The 22,198-nt window shown below is 36.8% G+C and overlaps 1 protein-coding gene across 1 annotated transcript; it reads left to right on the top strand.

The window, feature by feature from the left end:
* Positions 7,058 to 18,230, top strand: LOC109235794 (histone-lysine N-methyltransferase ASHH3-like). The gene is made up of 13 exons (XM_019402049.1): positions 7,058 to 7,161; positions 9,592 to 9,648; positions 11,124 to 11,253; positions 11,511 to 11,622; positions 12,376 to 12,475; positions 15,350 to 15,428; positions 15,529 to 15,700; positions 15,805 to 15,885; positions 16,027 to 16,207; positions 17,439 to 17,466; positions 17,555 to 17,645; positions 18,015 to 18,063; positions 18,149 to 18,230. Exons 2-13 carry the CDS (start codon positions 9,634 to 9,636, stop codon positions 18,224 to 18,226), a joined length of 1,116 nt encoding a protein of 371 aa, XP_019257594.1. The 5' UTR covers positions 7,058 to 7,161; positions 9,592 to 9,633; the 3' UTR covers positions 18,227 to 18,230.

The raw sequence follows: 22,198 nt of genomic DNA, 5'->3' as shown, positions 1-22,198 counted from the left end.
GAATTAAATTCCGAAAACAGTAAACTTCTTCAAAATAAATTCTGAAAAACGTTGAAGGAACAAATCGAGCCCACTGAATACACAGTGTGTCCTTAAGGAAATTATTCCCCTCAAGTACCCGAGGTTTTGAATATATCCTCCCAGGATAGAACGATTTAACTCACCAGTGTATCGGTACCTAAAACCCTGGTGATCGGCGAACCACTCGAGGTGGAATATTTTGTGCAGAAGAAGAAGAAGGTTCAGAAAATTTAGTAAGTAATAATTCTAGGATTTGAAGGTATATTTATAGCCAACTTGGTGATGTTTCTGAAGAGGTTTGCAACCTTCAGAACAGTCATGGCTGTTGGAACAGGTGTGACCCTCTGAAGAAGTTTGCAACCTTTCAGAACAGTCATGGCTGTTGGAACAGGTGTGACACTGTTTTGGAAATTTTTGCGAGAATTTAAAATGAATTAAATTAATCCGGAAAAGAAAAAACGGGCCGGACCGGACCGGGGTACGGGTCATTGGTTATTTCGGATTGAATTTTTTAATAAATTTAATTAATTAATTAAATATTTGAAAAGAATTTTGTCCAAAAAGATTAATAACAATCAATCTCTTTGACAAATCCAAATCCGAAGACGAGCGAGCGACGACGACGACGGCGCGAGGCTTGCCTTCTTCTTAGCTCTTTAAGAGCTAAAAGATGAGCTTCTCTATAAAACACCAAGACTTTCTTTCTTTCTACCAATGAGGGACAAAGTGCATTAGTGAACTCATTCAAAATTTCACTTCCCTCAATTTTTTTCCCACCATTTTCCATTCACCCTTCTTTTGTTATTAACAAAATCCAACAATCCCCCACATGAATGGGGAATCGCTATAAACATAAAGGAATGCACGGACCGGTGTGTGTTTTACAAGCAAGAATTGATTGCCTCTGGATAAGTAGGTTTCCTTGTTGAACTTTCCGTAGTGAACTTATATCGGATATACTCGGTCAATCAATAGATATGATATCTTTGAACCGTCGAGCTTTGTTGTATACCTAGAAAACATAAGTCACACAATCAATCCTTTACCATCTATGGTTCTCACGGCTATGTTCGTTTCAGCCATGAACACCGCCTGGTTTCATGAATGCTTAGAGAATGGCCTTTACTTTCATTCTCCTTGAAGCGGCTTACACTTCACACTCACATAGGTGATTCCTAAACGTGTAATCCTAAAGACACACTATCTGGTCATATCCTGCCAGACTTAGCAAATCATTAAAAAGCTTTAAGCTTTATTGACTCATCAAAAAGTCTTAAGTGCTTTACCTCGTTTTTGAACATTGTCTTCATCACGAGAATGGGTTGAATTAGTTGACAATGTTGAACCGTCATTCATAACTTTGTTTGATCTCTTTGAACCTAGCTCTTGGGATCTCCAGTCTGCTAGGTAGAGTTATCGCCATGATGACTTGTCCTAGGCCTTTAACCCCATTTCCCTTTGATGATCTTTCAACCGCCTCTCTAGATAGGCCTTTTGTAAGTGGATCCGACACGTTATCTCTTGACTTTATATAGTCAATTGTGATAATACCACTAGAGAGTAGTTGGTCTAACGGTATTGTGTCTCCGTCGAATATGACGAGATTTCCCGTTATACATAACGCTCCATGCCCTACCTATTGCCGCTTGACTATCACAATGTATAACATATAGGTGCCAAAGGTTGGGCCAAAATGGAATATCTTCCAAGAAATTCCGGAGCCATTCAGCTCTTTCACCGGCCTTATCTAAAGCTATGAATTCAGATTCCATTATAAGAAAACGGGCGATGCAAGTTTGTTTGATGATTTCCAAGATACTACTCCACCCCCAATTGTGAAAACATATCCACTCGTGGATTTAACTTCAGATGATCCGGTGATCCAATTTGCATCACTATATCCCTCGATCACAGAAGGATTATTTGTTTGTAATGGCAAAGCATAATTTTGGGTATGTTTCAGATACCCCAAAACTCATTTCTTGCCATCCAATGTATTTGATTGGGATTACTTGTAAACCGACTTAGTTTGCTAATAGCACATGCTATATCTGGTCGCGTACAATTCATGATATACATAAAACTTCCCAATACTCTTGCATAGTCTAGTTGTGAGTCACTTTCACCTTCATTCTTTTGAAGTGCATAACTCACGTCAATGGGAGTCCTTGGCAATTTTGAAATCCAAATACTTGAACTTGTCAAGTACCTTTTCAATGTAGTGAGACTCTGATAATGATAGACCTCGTGAGTCTTGCGAATTCTGATTCCTAAGGTCACAACAGCAACTCCTAAGTCTTTCATGTCGAATTTGCTAGCTAACATGTGTTTTGAGCATTTATATTTGTCATACTTTTGCTCATTATCAACATGTCATCAACATATGAACAAACAATGACTTCATGACCTGGAGTGTTTTAATGTAAACACATTTGCACACTCGTTGATTTTAAATCATTTGCTACATTGTTTGGTCAAATTTTTCATGCCATTGTTTGGGTGCTTGTTTAAGTCCATAAAGTGACTTAACAAGTTTGCAAACTTTTCTTTTCTTTATCAGGAACCACAAAACCCTCAGGTTATTCCATGTAAATCTCTTCCTCCAATTCTCCATTTAAGAAAGTTATTTTAACATCATTTGATGGATTTCAAGACCATACACGGCCACTAGTCCACTAACACCCTAATAGATGGTATCCTTGTTACTGGTGAGTAAGTGTCAAAGTAATCAGGGCCTTCCTTTTGTCTATAACCTTTGACAACAAGTCTTGCCTTATATTTGTCAATAGTGCCATCAGCTTTAATTTTTCGTTTAAAGATCCATTTCGAACCTAAGGCTTATTTCCAGGAGGAAGATCAACTAATTCCCATGTATGGTTATCCAAAATTGATTGAATCTCACTATTGACTGCCTCTTTCCAAATGCTGAATAGAAGACGACATAGCTGCTTTAAAAGTTTGAGGCTCATTTTCAAGCAAGAATGTCACAAAATCTGGTCCAAGGAAGTAGATGTTCTTTGACGTTTGCTACGCCTTGGATCTTCTATACTTGGAGGTATTTTCCTTGGTTCTTCCCGAGGTCGTTTAGGTCTTTCACTTAACAGACTCGCTTTCAGTTTTATACGGATAGATGCTTTCAAAGAATTTAGCATTATCTGATTCCATTATCGTATTAACATGAATCTCGGGATTATCAGATTTATGAACCAAAAACGACATGCTTTACTATTTGTTAGCATATCCAATGAAAACGCAATCTACTATTTTTGGTCCAATTTTAACCCTTTTAGGTAAAGGAAACATGTACCTTGCTAGCACCCCCCACATTTTGAAATATTTCAAGTTGGGTTTTCTTCCTTTCCATTTTTCATATGAAATAGATTGCATTTTGTTGTGGGGTACTCTGTTGAGTATTCGGTTAGCTGTGAGGATAGCTTCCCCCACAAACTCTACGGTAATCCAGAACTTATTAATAAAGAATTTATCATTTCTTTTAATGTCAGATTTTTTTCTTCCGCAATTCCGTTGGATTGAGGTGTGTAAGGTGTAGTAGTTTGATGGATAATTCCATATTCCGAACATATTTCTGCAAACGGAGATTCATATTCTCCACCTCTATTATGTTGTTGAGCCAACACACAAGAATTGTTGTTTGTGTTCATGACAGAGCCAAATTAATTAAATGTGAAGTTTTTAATCTTCAAACCAATCTGACACATTCAGAATTAATAAACGGTGAAGTTTTTAATCTTTAAACCGAGTAACATCTGATACAACTAGATCTAATAAACGGTGAAGTTTTTAATCTTCAAGCCGATTAATATGTGACACAATCAAATTTAATAAACGGTGAAGTTTTTAATCTTCAAACCGAAAAATAAATTGGAGTAGAATATCACTAAGATTTTAATCTCCAAACCGAATATAAAGTCACTTAGACTTTAATTTCCGACAAATGAGTAGAAAGTCACGAAGACTTTAATCTCAATAAACAAGTACAAAATCTCGCAGATTTTGATCTCGAAACAGGAGTAGAAAATCACGAAGATTTTATTCTCCATCACGAGAATTTTAATTCCCTTTCCAAATAATTTTTCAACTAAACCATTTTAATAATTTAAACAGTTTGATCTCTTTCTCTAATCAAACATATATATATGTACATCTTTACATATATTATATTCATGATCTCAATAATACTTCTAGTATTACTGTAAGCCTAACTCATCTCTTACAACCTTGAAAATAATCTTTCATATATTTTCATTCATTTTACCAAGTTGCATATCAACTGCCCGGATGACGTTTGGTAAACAGAAAACGAATTTATTCACTAGCCACATGTTATTCATAATCATCACAACATGCAAGTAACATATATTTTGAGATCATGATATAATAAGCTTCTATCCTAAGCTTTGCAGAGATTGAATTTCACAAATCACATAGGATAGAAAATTACTTAAAATGAATAGAGTAAAGAGAGTAAAACCCATTTGTTGACAATTTTATAATTCACTGGAGAAATCTTTAATTGCCATGAACCAAGGAGTTCCTTCACTTTCGTTTTTCTGACACACACATTCGCTTCAGAAAAATTTCCAATGACCTTATTGTAATTAGGCTATTTTTGATGTAAAGCCACGGAACGAAGCCTTCTTCGACCAAAAAATACCGTCGACATGTCATCTCTAATAACCAAGTAATCCCTCTTGGATGTAATTCTGCATTCAATCTTGAACAAATCTTATTATGTGAACCAAACAGTATATATGGCGTCGATTACAAGAGAGTAGGGGCTATGATTTGCTAAAAATATTAAACAACCATGACAAACCATTCCATTGAATATATATGAACTCAGCGCCATCACTGCCATGTAGGATTAATTTCCTAAATACTGTGTTTGGATCATTGTAGAATGACAAAAACAAATTCATTGGATGAAACTTATTCGAACAACCACGACGTCAAGTCGTTGTAGTTATGTTATTATGCCAATCCAAAAGATTGCACTTGCTCGTAAAAAGGCATGGACCGTTTCTGCCTTTTTGTTTTCCTCCTATCAGCCATCCTAAAAATAATTCTTATAATTTTTCTTAAGATTGTTATCAATCTGTATTGCTGTAAATTAAATAATAAATCTTTACTGAAAAACAAAAACAGAAAGTTAGTAGAAATTAAAATTCCGAAAAACAGTAAACTTCTTCAAATAAATTCTGAAAAACGTTGTAGGAACAAATCGAGCCCACTGAATACACAGTGTGTCCTTAAAGAAATTATTCCCCTCAAGTACCCGAGGTTTTGGAATATATCCTCCCAGGATAGAACGATTTAACTCACCAGTGTATCGGTACCTAAAACCCTGGTGATCGGCGAACCACTCGATGGTGGAATATTTTGTGCAGAAGAAGAAGAAGATTCAGAAAATTTAGTAAGTAAATATTCTAGGATTTGAAGGTATATTTATAGCCAACTTGGTGATGTTTCTGAAGAGGTTTGCAACCTTTCAGAACAGTCATGGCTGTTGGAACAGGTGTGACCCTCTGAAGAAGTTTGCAACCTTTCAGAACAGTCATGCTGTTGGAACAGGTGTGACACTGTTTTGGAAATTTTTGCGAGAAATTTAAAACGAATTTAAATTAATCCGGGAAAGAAAAACGGGCCGGACCGGACCGGACCGGTTAGCGGGTCATTGATTATTTCGGATTGAATTTTCTTTAATTAATTTAATTAATTAATTAAATACTTGAAAAGAATTTTGTCCAAAAAGATTAATCAATCAATCTTTGACAAATCCAAATCCAAAGCCAAGCGAGCGACGACGGTGCGAGACTTGCTTTCTTCTTAGCTCTTTAAGAGCTAAAAGATGAGCTTCTCTATATAAACACCAAGACTTTCTTTCTTTCTACCAATGAGGGACAAAGTGCATTAGTGAACTCATTCAAAATTTCACTTCCCTCCATTTTTTTCCCACAATTTTCCATTCACCCTTCTTTTGTTATTAAACAAAATCCAACAAAATGTTGATTTAACGAAGCATACCCAAAAGTTGGAATCTATAAATCTTGAAAATGCCGAATACTCGTCTAATGAGCGAAAGAATTACGCATAAAGATATCTCTCCACTATTTTCCTATGTTCTTTTTACTTCATATTTTTCACTAATAAGAAAAGTTTTCTATTTGAAGATACTAGGAATAGTGACATTAGAAAATGCCTTTGCCGAGGAGAGGATAGAAGGGAAAGAGATTGAAAAAGAAATATAAATGATCAAATTAGGACAATAAAATATAGTTTTTTCAATTAATAAATAAAAAAGAAGGAATAGGAAGCAATATGCTAAAAAGGTGAAAAAATAGAATATATTGAGAGATCGAAAAAGAAAAAGAAAAAGAATGTGGGGAGAGGTACACATTCGTTTAAAAAGAAAAGAAAAAGAATAGTGGGGAGAGGTACACGATTACGCATTTCATTCGTTTAACATATTTGAAATGCGAGCTTAGATCTAAAAACATTATCCTTTCAAGCGAAATTAAGTAAGGAAAAGAAATCATATCCCACACTCATAATTGAGCAAAAAAAAATTCAGTATTAGAAACAAATTTACGATCATATTAGACTGACACATATTTTTAAAAGTTAAGGGCTCTTCTTATGGTTTAATAAAAGAAATACAAATAATATACTAGAGAAAATAACAAAAATGACCCTTAACAAGATTTATCTATTAGACTTAATAGAAACCGTGAAAAAACATTTATATAGAAAACTATTAAAGTCATATTAAATCCAAAAACTGCAACATTAAAAATTGTGCCAACTATATAGCAGATCAAAAAAAGCAAAATTCACCAAAAATAACAAAAAATGCATAAACTTCACCTTCAAATGTGAAATATTTTCATTTGTTTTTCTTTTTTATGGTTCCTCTCAAATCTAATGGTTAGAGAATTAAACATAAGGGACCATTCCACAAAATTATAAACATAAGGGACCATTTTTGTCATTTTGGCCAATAAGTTACATATCCAACGATCTAATGTAACCTCCCGCGTACTTCCTCATACATTCAACTGTGCTCCGACGAACATTTTCACTTCTCAAATCTCGCCGCCGACGAGCTTCCGTCTGAAATCGGTTTGCTTCTTCTCTTAATCTTTCCTATTTCTTTTTTAGTCTTTTTCCTTTTCTTTCATTTCTTATTTTCTCCTTCATTCTGCTTCGTGAATTAACCTAACACTTACTCTAATTGCTTTTCCCCAAGTTCGTGGTTTTAACTAGGGTTTAAACGAAAATCGCTTTTAGTTTTGGATTTTTTTTTAAAAAATTACTTAGTTCTTTCATTGTTTTTCTGACTTCTCTTTGTTAAAGAATTAAACTGGTGAAATCTGCTGTTAATTATGGTTGAATTGTTTGTTTAGATTACGACAATTACATTTTTTAAAGAAGTTATGTAGTATTAAAAATGGGTTTCAATTGCATATTCTGGCACGTACCATTTAAACTTCAAGCAAATTCAAAACATATACCAGATTTGGTTTGTGAATTTGCAGTAGATGAACAGGTTATTCGCGTCTTGATAATCTCCTCCACATTATATGCAATTATGCAAATAGTCGTACCTCTTTCTTTGTAGACTGTGTTTGGTCAAGTAAAGATCTTCCGGCGACTTATAAAATCCACTAAATAAGTACAAATTATAGAGTTCGAGCCCAGTGAATCAAATATGTTCAATTATAGAGTTCGAGCCCAGTAAATCAAATATGTTCTCTTAGAATCCTAAATTCAAACCGATAATGTTTCAAATCCTGGATCCGTCTCTGCAGCCACTAGCCATGAAAAAAACTCTGCTTTTAAAGGAGCTCTATTTCTCCATATCAATTACCATGGCCATACTTGTCGTCTACTTTGGACAAAACTTAATACTTTGACTTCGCTGAGAAAAGGCCATCCTCACGTTCCTTCCTATTATCCTATCTGGTAATAAGTGTTGAGCTTAGAAGCTATCTATCATCTACAGAAAGCTGCTCATTTCCTCCATTTCCCAATTAATTCATCTTCTTCCTCATCAGTGCACCTTCTTCTAAGAGAAATATTCCATCCATGACTAGGCCAGTAATCTTCCACTTTAGCATATATATTTTTTTCTTTTTTAAATTTAAATGCATTCACCCAGGCTTTACCTCATGTGGTGGTGGGGGGTTCGGCCATGACCCCTACCTTGTATATTAACACAAAAGGAAGGTACAGTGGAGGAGGACATAACCCTAACCTCCAAGTCCTTAGATGGCTCTCTAGTTCACATCCTTACTAAAAGTTGTAATCCAGAAACCATAATCTAAGATAGACAGTAGATTACCTCGATAGCAAGCAGCTAATATGGGAGGAATCCCGCCATTAACGATAGAACCTAGCTAAAGTAAATAAGGGAGACTCTCCCCTTACAGCCATATACAATGCATGCGATTATTTACTATGCTGAAAATGGTGGGGAACTGAATCTTTGAGGGGTGTCTGGCCTAACCATCTCCCTTCCCAAAATAGTGTTTTTTACCATCACCTACTTTGATGTAAATGTGTTCTAAGAACATACTCTATAAGTTTCTGATATATTTCCAATTCCCAATTCTGCTTAAAGTAACAATTCTTCAAAATGGGTTTCGAGTGTACGCCGACCTTGAAATTGTGATGTGGTTCTCTCTCTCTGAACTCTAATATTTGATTCGTTTTTACCTGTTCTCCAATTTTGCCCATGTTTTGTTGTTTATTTTGCATCTGGTACTTCTCTTATTTTTCCTTTCTTTACTTTATGTAGTTTGAAAAGTGACTTTGTCCTATTTTCTTGATGCTGCCTAGGTCAAGGTTAATGGTCATTAGCTCAGATCAGCTTTTCAGGTACATTGAAGAAATATTATGAATGCGGATACAGTGGTGGATAACATGTGGTAGAGAAAACTGGATGGTCTAAATCTAAAACTGGTCTTAGGATTATCAATTAAATGAGAGTAAGATGTAAAAGGAAGTGGGAATTCCGTGGAGGCATTGACATTTCATTGACCCAGCAATGACATAAATAAAATTGCTGAATTCCTTAGTTTGTGTGTTTATTTTCATGAACTTCCATTTAATCAGCATTCATCATGATAAAATTGTCGTTCCTGTGAACTTTCTCCTGTTGCATCCATTACAAAATAATGTCCTTCACAGCTGGAAACACTTTTGATATGCGGGCTTTTGTTATCTATGGTAGCTAAGCTGCTACATGTTGCTTGTTAAAGTTTAAAGCTATATAGACTAGGATCGAAAAGATGATAGCCTTACGCTTAGTGGTTATCCAAATTTTCTGATTGTAGCTATATATGAATCTGAAGAATCATATTTCAGACAATAAAATGTAATAGTTGAAACCTGTGAACCACTCAAACAATTCAATCAGGTTTGTGGTGTAGAGCAACTATGCATTCTCTAATATATGGTGTGGTATTTAATAAATCTTAATCTCCATTTTTCCACTTTGTATATCAGCTTCTCCGCACATTAATTGATTCGTTGTTTTACCATTATTAGGTTATCGTCAATCAGTGTTATAAATGGTCAACAATTGAACCGATGCCTGCTATGAAGGTTCAGATACTAATTTCTTCCATTTCATACTCTTCTTTCTACATGTTGTCAATGTCATTTTAATCTGCAAAGATATTATATTATGTGATATTAATATTGCATGCTATATACTTATCAACGAAAAAGAATTATATTGTGTGCTATACAAGTTACGGTTTTGGTTCTATATGTTTGAATCTTAACCATTTCTGCTCTCTCTTCATCTTTCGTTTTATCAATGAAGCGAAATATCCAGATCTCTAAAGGAGAAGGGTTGGTGGGAGGCATTTGGGGAAGTTGGCCCGATCTGATATCTTACGAAATCAATAGTAAATCTACAGCTGCCATTCTCAAAAAATAGTAAATTGACAGCGGCTTTAGCAACTCCAGTAAAGCCAAAAGTCTAGCTAGTGGCTTGATTAAGTCTGAGTTCAGTTCCTATTGAGAATAACAGTGGAAATCATTTACTTCATAAAGAAAACAGGAAATCTTTTATTTTGGAGGCATTATTTTTGAAGTATTCCTAGTGGATAATCTAGGAAACATAACTTTATTCTGAAGCTAATTAGTGTTTCCAGTGCAATATATTTTCGTTGCGGTTTTACTCCAAGTCAATCTGAAGCATTTTCAAATTAATTGAATTACATGTGAGTTGGTGATTCAGTAGCTTTTAGAACTTTATGTTTTTATTCTGCAAGCTGGTCTTCCGATTTTGTCATTTACTTTTGCCTCCATATTCCTTATTCCATGTTTGCGAAATGTGAAGAAGTGAGTTTGATGATATTAATTCTTTTCAATTTGAATATAAAGGGAATTGAGACCTCTAGGCTTTTATGTTATTTGCATCACCAGCTAATCTAGGCAAACATAGTGGATTTGTTTTCCTCTACTTCAATCCATGCACTACACCCTTCCGGTCCTGTGTAATGGTTCTATCTGTTTTGTCCCATTATAGTGCAAGCTTCGTGCATATAATATTAACCTGAGATGAAATAAAAGGTGTGGCCTAGTGGTCAGTAGGAGAACCATGAAGTCTCAGGTTCAAATCCGAGTGGAGGCAAAACTGAATGACCTCTTCCCCTTTGTTATATGGCATGTGCCCTGTATTTGCCCTCGACAGTGGTTGGTGGAACCATTTTTTGGGTTAAAATTTTATTTTACTTTTTATTTGATTGTTATTTTTGTTATTCTTTAATAACATATTGCAGCCAGAAAGATTCTCTTGTTGTAGTTAGATGCCGACCCCCCCCCCCCCCCCACACACACACACACACAAACCCCTCTTTTTTCATTTTTTTGCATGTTGGGTTATCTTTTAGAAAAAAGTGGTTTTCTATGATATAGTTCTTCAGCTCCTTATTTATTTACATACATTAGAAAATGGGGAACGCTCTTGCTGATTCCAATCGTCTCAATCATTGATGGAAGAGATTACTTTTGAATGCAAATATAATTCTTGTTAATATGCCCCTTTTTTTTTCTCTTGTTCTGGCCAGACTGCTGATCATGGTGGGATTGGGCACGTATTCAGCAAACTAACAAAGGAGATTGGAGATCCTGTTGACTTTGAACTTCCAGATTGGTTAAATAAATGGCAATCAATGCCCTATACCTTTATAAAGCGCAGTATCCTTCCATTTGATGGTCTTAATATTTGTTGCCTAGATATGCTTCACCGATGTATTAAATTCTCTTTCATATTGTGATAGTTTACTTCCTAAACGGACACTGTTCACTTCTACATATCTTGGATAAGATCTTTGTGCTTCATCTCATTTGTTTTTTAACTTGTGTTTTCTATTTGACCTGCATAGTCCATTATCTTTGTGATCTTGCTTGAATCCTCCTCCTTTTCTCCTTCTGTTGGTATTAACTACTTGAAGATATATACCTTACTAAGAAGGTAAAGCGACGTGTGGAAGATGATGGTATATTTTGTTCCTGCAGCTCAACGGCAGAATCTTCTGCTGTGTGTGGCAAGGATTGTCTCTGTGGGTGAGGATGATTTAGATTAAGTTCCGCTTGCAGTCAGGAAATTGGAACAGTGTTACCTATATTTGTGGAAATAATCGGCTCGATGACTTGGTTCATAAATTCTTTAATTAGAGTTCTCAATGGTTCTTTAGCTGACAGCGTCCTGCTGTTACATGCATTTTATTTCCACTTAAATCTTTGTGAATATAGTGTATATAGTATGTTTTAGACTCTTAGCATTTTTGGCATGTAAACTAGTGACATTTTCTGCTGATATTCGTGTGGTACTCTTTTGCTTGTCCATGATTTCTGTGGTGTAATTTCTATTCAGCATAGTTAAAGGAGGCAACGGAAAAGGTTAGGTTGGTCCTTTTTTTTGGGTTTATCTTCTTACTCTTTTTGAAGGGGAGTGGACCATTAAATAGTGGCTAAGGGGAAAGTGGAAAGGGGGAGGACTTTTGATGGGATTGGAACCATGCGCCTAAGTGTTGCAACCATTGCTCTGCAATTCCGATCCCGGGTTAGGTTGTTTAGTTTAGCTCATGTGGCTAGTCTACCATTCATTTTCTTTCGTTTAGTTCTTATGTGTATTTATTTATTTTTGGTTTAACTTTTGTAAGGTTCTATATCTCTTTGGCAGTTTTTATTCTAGATGATTGATATGTTTTGTTAATTGGAAGGATGAGTGGCTTAAAGATTTTATTTCAGCATTTTTATGACATTTGAAACAGCTTTAGAGAAGTGTGGTTTTCAGACTTTTCTTTAATCTTACAGCATGCTGATGTCTAGCTGCTCCTCGGGATGTAAATGTGGGAGTTCTTGTCTGAATAAGCCATTCCATCAACGTCCTGTGAAGAAGATGAAATTAGTGAAGGTAGACACTGAAGAACTTCGAGCAGCTTCAGATATTTGAACAAATATCACTTAAAGGATGCATGTTGACTGCTTAGTTGTTTTTAACTTCTGTGGAAGAGTCATATATCATCTTTAGAAAACTGAGACTGAAAAACTTCCAATAGAGCCTTGATATTTTGCCATTTTTCAAGAGTCTATTCATTTGTTGACCTTGAGCTGTGGTTTTGACCTAGACTTTTTTTTTTTTTTGGTAATTAAACTTTATTTCCACGTAAATATGTACAAGTATATCTCCTAAGTTTGGACATGCATCCCCAAACTTAGTAACATCTCTTCCTCAATGCCTACTCTAAGGATAATAGTTGAGCTTTTGCAGACTATTCCTCAATCTACTATGACTATGAACTATACAATGAATGTCTCTAACTATTTGTCTAGTAATATCTTCACTGCTTCTCTTAATCTTCTGAAAGATCCTTCTGTTCCTTTCCAGCCATATGTGATACACTGCTCCAGTCATACGCAACCTGTACAACATGGTTTTGGATCCATTGTCTTTCACCTGTTCTATTGCCCATTTGATCTCCTCATCCATCCTTTTGGTTCTCGATTGATATCCATCCATTTTAGTAATCTTCTCCAAACATCTTCTGAGAAAGAGCAAGTAAAGAAGATATGGTTGTGACTTTCCGTCTCATGCTCACACACTGGACATTCTGGACTTACTTGCATTCCCCATCTTATCAGTCTATCTTTTGTATATAAACTCCCCTGTACTGCCAGATACATAATAAATTTCCATTTTGGACAGCTTCTGTTATTGCACAGCAATCGACTCCAGCTCACCTCAGAAATTCCCCTCTTAGTTGCTTATACATTCCTCTAATGGAAAATGAATTAGTTTGCATTACCCTTCCCGTGTCCAAACCTGCTTCAGTCAAGTATTTCCCAGCTTGTAGTATCTTCCTGACAATCCAAGAAGCTTGCTTTGCATCAACTTCCCATGGTTCCCTTCCTTTTATATAGTTGCATGCACCCATTTGATCCATAGTTTATCCTTTTTCTTGCCCAAGTTCCACAGATGTTTAAGCAGAGCTGGCCTATTCCATGTATTGAGGTCCGTGACATTCAGTCCTCCCTTAGTTTTACTCCTTGTATTTTTCCATTCAATCTTTGTCATATGTGATTATTCCTAAATGATTCTTGGCTGATGTGGGTTATATGTTGATTGTAGTGTGTCAAACTCAATATATATTTGTCAATTTGACACTGGTAGATAATTTCTACTTTTGTTGGCAAAAATAGATTGGAATAAGGTAAAAAGATTATAACTTTGGGAGGAAAATCCGTACTCATTGATATATGTTTCTTTCCCATCTTTTTTGAGAATGATGTTTGTTTTAACATCTAATGACTGGTATTAGTATACGTAAAGTTATTCTATTATCAAAACTGTATGATATATTACCGGAGTATTAAAAATATTATGGACTATAAATAATCATCCTAGTGAGTCCTGCTGCATAGTTGCTCAATCATGTGTTCGTAGTAGTTATAGTGGGCGTTTGCGTATACACTACCCTCCCTAGACTCCACGTTGTGGGATAATATTGGGTATGTTGTTGTTGTCGGACATAAGAATTGTAAAATTCCAAAAAATAAAGTGGAAAAAAAATTTCAAGTGAAAATGATATTTGAAAATTAGAGTTGTGTTTGGACATGAATATAATTTTGGGTTGTTTTTGAAGTTTTGTGAGTGATCCGAGTGAAAATTTTGAAAAACAGCTTTTTGGAGTTTTTAAAATTTTCGAAAAATTTCAAAATTCATCATCAACAACAACAACAACAACAACCCAGTATAATCCCACTTTGTGGGGTCTGGGGAGGGTAGTGTGTACGCAGACCTTACCCCTATCCTGGGGTAGAGAGGCTGTTTCCAAATAGACCCCCGGCATCCTTCCCTCCAAGAACTTCCCACCTTGCTCTTGGGGAGACTCGAACTCACAACCTCTCGGTTGGAAGTGGGGGTTGCTTACCATCAGAGCAACCCCTCTTGTCTACCAAAATTTCAAAATTCATCTTCAAGTGAAAATTTGAAATTTTATGGCTGATTTTGAAAAAAAAAAAAATTCTTATGTCCAAAGAGCTCATAGTCTATTAAGTCTTGTAAATGCTTCATCATGCCTAGTTTCTTTCTATTCCTTTCTTGTTAGCTGCTTCACCAAGTAAAGAAGCTCTTCAGTTCCCCATTTCGGTTTTCATCAAGTGTTTTCTGGCTAGTAGTGAAGGAAGAATGACTAGAAGTTTCACCAATGTTCTTGGTTGTGGTTTATTTGGTTAAGGATTGCTGAATTATCCTCGTTTCCCTTATTCCTTCGTCTAGTTTTTCTTTTTCTTAAGTTTGTCTACTGCCATTTTATGACCAGAGAAATACTACCTAAAATTAGTTGCCAAGAGAGTTACAGCTTTCCTGTCATTAGTATCCTGCCAATCATTCCACGACTTTCTTTGACTAAAGCAGTAAATACCATTTTCAACCTGGTCTCCCAAACTGGGACCCTAATCATGAGTGAATAAATCGATGTTAAACCCTGCATAGATGCACTAGAATTGTGTGATGATTTCTAGAGAATTTATGTTGACCAGTCCTAGAGTTCTTACATTTAAAAAGAAAGAGAGAAAAGAAAGGACGTCCAGAGGAGGCATATCAAGTGTTGCTTATATTATCTGTTTATTGTGCCATTTTGTGTCAGTCGCTTATTTGAAAGAGATTAGAAACATTTCACTTTTTTCACTTTACATTCTTTTGAAAACCGTAGAACGATCTTAGTCTTATTCAATTTGTGGTCATTATATAAATGGTGGGTCAAGTTTGTTGACATGTAACTTGCAGACCGAGAAATGTGGCTCTGGGATTGTGGCAGATGAAGATATCAAGCAAGGAGAGTTTGTCATAGAGTATGTTGGAGAAGGTGAAGTTCTTTAACTTTTTGCTCTTATTTTACTGAAGAACAATTTTTGTTTTGTGCATTCTGAACTTCATATAGCAAGGAAATATGCTTGCTACTGCAGTTATTGATGACAAAACATGTGAAGAGAGACTTTGGAAAATGAAGCACAGCGGGGAAACGAACTTTTACTTGTGTGAAATCAACCGGGATATGGTGATTGATGCCACTTACAAGGGCAACAAATCCCGATACATTAATCATAGTTGTAGTCCAAATACTGAGATGCAGAAATGGTACAGAAATAGCTTAGTAATTAATCATACTTGTGTATTCTCAACCCCCATTCCTAGAGATTCAACTCTATATTGCATTTCATTTCCCTGCCCGGCGTTTTTAGGATGAATGATGGTGAAACAAGAATTGGCATATTTGCGGCACGGGACATTAAAAGGGGCGAGCATCTGACCTACGATTACCAGTATGAGGCTGCACTTCGATTTTACTTATTTTTCTTCCACTTGTGAGGTCTGCAGTGTGTTATTCTTCTGAGAGTTTAAATACTTATAAAAAGAAAACCTTCTCAGAATGTGGATTGCCTATTTGAATCTAACAATTGTAGCAGGTTCGTTCAATTTGGTGCAGATCAAGATTGCCACTGTGGTGCTGCAGGATGTAGGCGAAAGCTGGGCATTAAACCTAACAAGCCAAAACTCCCTGCTTCAGATGCTGCATTAAAGATAGTGGCACGTCAGGTGGCTGCTACCTCTCCGAAACTGAAAGCGCTTCTATGCATGAATCATGTATGTACCTCTTACTATATCTATAACTTGAAAGATATGGAAACATTTGTGTTGTTCTTGATGAGTTTCTGTAATTTGGCTTGGAAAGTTTTGCTAATTTAAAAAAAAAAAATTGACTTTGGGAATTTCTTGACTAGATACTTAATTCCATGTATGATAACTTATCTTTGCTGGTTTCCTTTGGTTCAAAACAGAGATGGCTAATGTAGTTTTATATATCCATTTACCATCCTTTAATTTCTGTGTTTTGATCGAAAGTAGAGGACAAGTTATCCTAAATTACTATCTAAAAGAAGTATCGCCCTTCAATCTCTTTGGCCAGTTGAACAGACCCGTGGAAGAACCCTACTCTTGATGCCTAATAACGAAGCCATGAATATCAAACTTCCCATCCATATGACATGATTTATAATGATATTGAAATGTCAAAAATACTTATTCTAGGAGGAAAGCTAGGATCATGAGGGCTGAATGTATGTGTCTGTTTGTCTGTGATTGTTTTGGGGGGGGGGGGGGGGGGCTGCCTGATGGTTCACGAAGTGTGTTCTGAGTTGGATGATCTGGATGGTCTCGTTTTGCTTGTAGAGGTCAGTATCCTCGCTAGACTCGGATTTATGAGCCATTACTGAGTTAAGATTGTAGATATGTGGCTCAGTGTTACAAGATTAGATGATGAAGGGAGACAGATTCTTGGGAAACACGATCTATAGCTTCACCCGTCAGGATGTGATTTTGGCATTTTTAGTCCGTAACTCTTAGTTATCTAGTGATCTCATATGTGAAATAATGAAAAGAAACAAGATTGTTTTGATATTTGGTACATATATGTATTTTCAAATGTTATAGCTAATTATTTCTTACCTTTGTATTTGTGTCTCTGCTTTGCTTCCCTTCTTTTTTCTATGACGGTGGTGTCTGGTACAACTTGCGCACACCTCGACTATTCCACCGGGTATCTGCTATCTCTGATCAGTAACTTTACCCATCAAGGCTTAGGCAGATTGGAAGAAATCACCTAGTACCCCCCGTTATTTTCATTATGTCAAAAGGATCAAAGGAGTTGCATGTGTTATGTTCCCTAAATGGGAAACTTTAAAGGAAAGTAATAAATCCTTCATATCTATGTAATATAAAACATATTGTTTTATGTTTCCATAGCTATGTGCTTGAATCTTGAACATTTTGCTTTTCCAATAAAGGACTTGATAACATTATTTAACTTTTGTACCAGGTTTATCAAACTGGAGCTCCTTTAATAGGTAGGCTGCTCTGTGTTTTGCAACTTATATGATCTCTGCATTAGTGATTTTAGCTTCTCTTCTATTTAACTTGGATCTCCCTATTTAGGATGTTTGGGTTATGATTCTGACATAAAAATGAGGCGGCCTCATAATTGCATTGGTCAAGTTATACGAATAATTCGTTATCTTGACAGGAGGTATGTGATTACTCTTGCATATTTGTTTTACCATGGAGTTTTACTATTTTGCAACTTATACTAGAGTATAAGGGGTGTTAGAATGTTCCACATTGATTTCGGGAGTGGGTTGTTTTCTTCTTATTCTGGACAATTCTCACTTGTTGAGCTAGCTTTTGATGTTAAGTTAGGCCCAAATTTCATTTATTTAACATGGTATCAAAGTCAGATCCATCCCTATTGTTGAATTTACAATCCTAGGAACTTTCTCACAGGAAACTCTTTCTACAGTGGCCCATTATTCTTTTGTTTTCTTTCTTTTGCTTGTTCAAGTTTTACTTTTTCCAGACCCACTGCTTAAGGGACTCTTGAATTTGCTATGCTTCTCAGGTCCTTTGGAATTGTAAAACAGTTTGATGCCATCACCAAGAAACATTTGGTAAGGGAGCTGTGAATTTTTGTTGTGTAATGGACTTGGTTAGATTTGGCTGAAGATATTTTTTGTCCTCCCAATCCCCTAACAGATCATGTTTGAAGATGGCGGTGTTGAGTACTTTGACCTGTCAAAAGAAGATTGGGAGTTCTGTAACTTTCTTGTGTAATCAGGTAAGCCAACTCTTGTAATTATTACATGTCCGAACTCTTTGTTTCAAGTTCTGCTTCATTTACTGTTTAATTATTGCAGTGGAAATTACCCAAAAAATTGATGTTATTTTGATTGCTCCTCTCTAAGAGTGGTGTTCATGTGATGTTAGTAAGAGGAATATACTAATTAAGTCACTGAGAGTCGGTCGTGAAGCATTTACAGGAGTACACTTGAAGCTGGAAGAAAGTCTTTGATTTTACTGCGGTTAGTCTCTATTTAAAGAACGATCCATTTAAAGAATAACTAATCATATAAAGTTGAGTTCTAAAGTAGTCACATGGCTTCCCCAACCGCTTCTCCCAAGAGAAGCAGAAGAGAAAAAGGTGGGGCCAGGATGTGAAGTGGCATTTTATATCTCCTTGGTCTTTACCTTCTCATCAAAATTTGTTTGTAATTTCGTGTCCAAGTCCAATCACAAACTCTAACACATGCTAATAGGGATCAAACTCCAAATACATGTAATATTAAATTTCTTTCACTTACCTGTACTCTGCAGCTCTGCCTATGTAAACCAGTCAATGCAGGAAGATATACTTTGAGAAAAGGCATCACCCGCTCACTTTTTCAGAACTTTAGACATAGAGCGATCAGTTAATATGTGCTTTCCTCTTCTGGACTATTTCAAGCTGCGTCTTGACAAGTGTGGAATCAGAAAACAGTCAAACACAGTCATGCTGGCTTCTTGACCTCTAAACTTGTTTCCTGGTGAATCCACAATGAATCTTCTCATAGATAAAAGGCGAAATACATAAACGGCCCCTTCAAGTTGTCCTTAACGACAAACTGAACATCCCAACTGATCCATTTACCATTTAGACACTTCAAGTGTTTATTAAGTGTATCAAGTAAGCACCCGAGTGCTGAAGACTTTATGCGTGAGCCATACTTGCCAATGATGTGTCAAATGAGCCAATTAAAAAATGACACGTGTTAATTGGAATAAAAAATTGACACATACAACAACAACAACTACCCAGTAAAATCCCACCAAGTGGGGTCTGGGGAGGGTAATGTGTACGCAGACCTTACCCCTACCCCGATAGGGCAGAAAGGCTGTTTCCGATAGATCCTCGGCTCAGAAAGATGGAAATAAGAAAAACAAGAAAAGACAATTCATTAGTAACTCCAGTAGAAATCGTAATAGTAACAGAAGCATAACAATCAAAAGATGGATGACATGCAATAACAGTAACCAGACCCGGGGCTCAGATAAACAGCAAGTATAGTGTGTATTCAACATAAACTGCAAGCCATCTAAGGCCAACCCTAATCCAACCCCGCCTCACCCCCGGAAAGAAGTAAGAAAAGTTCTACTACCCCTAACCTACAACCCTAATGCTTGACCTCCAGACCTTCCTATCAAGGGCCATGTCCTCGAAAATCCGCATTCGTACCATGTCCTGCCTGATCACCTCTCCCCAATACTTCTTAGGCCTCCCTCTACCTCTTCTCGTACCCACCACGGCCAACCGCTCACACCTCCTTACCGGCGCATCAAGGCTTCTCCTCTGCACGTGTCCGAACCATCTGAGCCTTGCTTCCCGCATCTTGTCATCCACAGGGGCCACACCCACCTTCTTCCGAATATCTTCATTCCTAATCTTGTCTATCCTAGTGTGCCCGCACATCCACCTCAGCATCCTCATCTCCGCTACCTTCATCCTCTGGATATGTGAGTTCTTAACCGGCCAACACTCTGCCCCATACAACATGGCCGGTCTAACCACAGCTCTATAAAACTTACCTTTGAGTGTCAGTGGCACTTTCTTGTCACACAAAACCCCAGATGCAAGCCTCCATTTCATCCAGCCCGCCCCTATACGGTGAGTGACGCCCTCGTCGATCTCTCCGTCCCCCTGAATCATCGACCCAAGGTACTTGAAGTTATCTCTCTTCGGGATGACCTGTGATCCAAGCCCCACGTCCCTGCCTACTTCCCTCGGCTCAACCCTAAACTTGCACTCCAGGTACTCTGTCTTAGACCTACTCAATTTGAAACCCTTAGACTCGAGGGTTTGTCTCCAAACCTCCAATCTCGCGTTAACACCGGCCCTTGTCTCATCAATTAGAACTATGTCATCAGCAAATAGCATACACCATGGCACATCCCCTTGAATATGGTGTGTCGATGCATCCATCACCAAGGCAAATAAGAACGGGCTAAGCGCAGAGCCTTGGTGTAATCCCATAACAACCGGGAAATGGTCTGAGTCGCCTCCCACAGTCCTAACCTTAGTCTTAGCTCCATCATACATGTCCTTGATCGCTCTTATGTAGGCTACCGGCACGCCCTTAGCCTCAAGACATCTCAAGAGCACCTCCCTAGGAACCTTGTCGTACGCTTTCTCCAAGTCAATAAACACCATGTGCAGATCCTTCTTCTTATCCCTGTACTGTTCCACCAACCTCCTTATAAGGTGGATAGCTTCCGTAGTGGAGCGACCTGGCATGAACCCAAACTGATTGTCGGAAATAGACGTCGTCTTCCTCACCCTCACCTCCACCACCCTCTCCCAGACTTTCATGGTATGACTAAGTAACTTGATACCCCTATAATTGTTACAACACTGGAAAAAAAAAAATTGACACATAGTTTAAAAAAAAAAAGAAAATACATTAAAAATGAAATAGAAACATTCTTCCTTTACTTTTGTAAAGAGCAGCACTATCCCTATCCCCTCCCCCTTCCCCCTCCCTTTCATCTTCCATCTTCTTCTGCATCAGTCATATCCTCCATTGTCAAAGCTCATTATGCAACCTCTATTGTCAAAATGGAGAAATCTGTGCAATGGAGATCATTTTTTTTGTTTTCTTTCTACTGCAATGAGAATAGACAAGGGGGCAACAACTCTGCCTTTTTTGGTAAACTCAATCAAGATCAGATGTGAAAAAATTTCCTTCCCTCTATGGTAGTTTCATGGTGGGTTAAGGTGGTTTTGTTAAGAAGAAAGGAAGAAAAGAGGCTAAGTTTGTATTAACTTTCCCTACCCAAAGAGATATGCCAACCTCAATTATTTGGTTACCGGATTCATGGATCAGATTGTTTATTGTTGTAACTGATTAAAATTTAAAAATGTGGATTTTGTTTGATTTAGATGTGGTGAAGAAGAGGTTTGGTGAAGATGAAATATTTTGGGAAGAAAGAGAAATTAATGTGTGAAAAATAAAATATAATGGGACCCACATAAAATAAAGTTAAATTTAAAAGAAAGAAAAAAAAAACCTTAATTTTGAGGGTTTCACGCGCTTAGAATTGAGTATAAAGCACACACTTTGCCATGTCAACGTGAAGGGTTCACGAGGTCGTACTTTAGTGGAGAAGAAGTGTCCAACTGAAAATAGGCTCAGTTGAGGTGTTCAGTTGGTTGTTGAGGACAACTTGAAGGGGCCGTTTATATATTTCGCCAACATACAAATAGGAAATTCTTATGTATTTAATTTTATAAAATTTAAGAAAGAGAATAAATTTTTCTGTTGAAATTTATTACTCACATAACATTAAAAGAAATAAACATTTTTAGACATGCATAATCTTCCAAACATATTGCTTCTCCTCCGTTGAGTGTTGCCACCAATATCTTGTCAAGATTAATCCTTTCTTTCTTATGTTGCACCCTATTGTGATGGTTGGTTTTAACCGGTTGGGGATCTTAGAAAGTTGTTGATTTTGATATATTCTGCTGCTTCTTTTACCCCTCCCCCCCTCCCCTCTGTTGATCAATATAAATTATTTCATTATCTGCAGGGGAGTCGTGGCCAATCTTCACTCAAGTCTAACACACAGATTAACAGCAGGCCCTTCGTTAAATTGGCTCTTTACTAATCACTAAGCTGCACCACGGCACATGAAATTCTATGAAAGACCTATGTATGAATAAGTTATTCAGTTAAATGAAAACTTCAATCCATATTGTATTTTATGACACAA

Source organism: Nicotiana attenuata, chromosome 12 (genome assembly GCF_001879085.1).
Source record: "Nicotiana attenuata strain UT chromosome 12, NIATTr2, whole genome shotgun sequence".
NCBI lineage: Eukaryota > Viridiplantae > Streptophyta > Magnoliopsida > Solanales > Solanaceae > Nicotiana > Nicotiana attenuata.
This window is presented reverse-complemented; position numbering and strand designations above follow the sequence as displayed.

Bases quoted from the DNA above. Each gene is read 5' to 3' on its own strand.
- LOC109235794 (XM_019402049.1), top strand. The intron at 12,476-15,349 runs GTAGACACTGAA...TGTAACTTGCAG, and splicing joins AGAAGATGAAATTAGTGAAG to ACCGAGAAATGTGGCTCTGG. The intron at 15,701-15,804 runs GTACAGAAATAG...CGGCGTTTTTAG, and splicing joins AATACTGAGATGCAGAAATG to GATGAATGATGGTGAAACAA.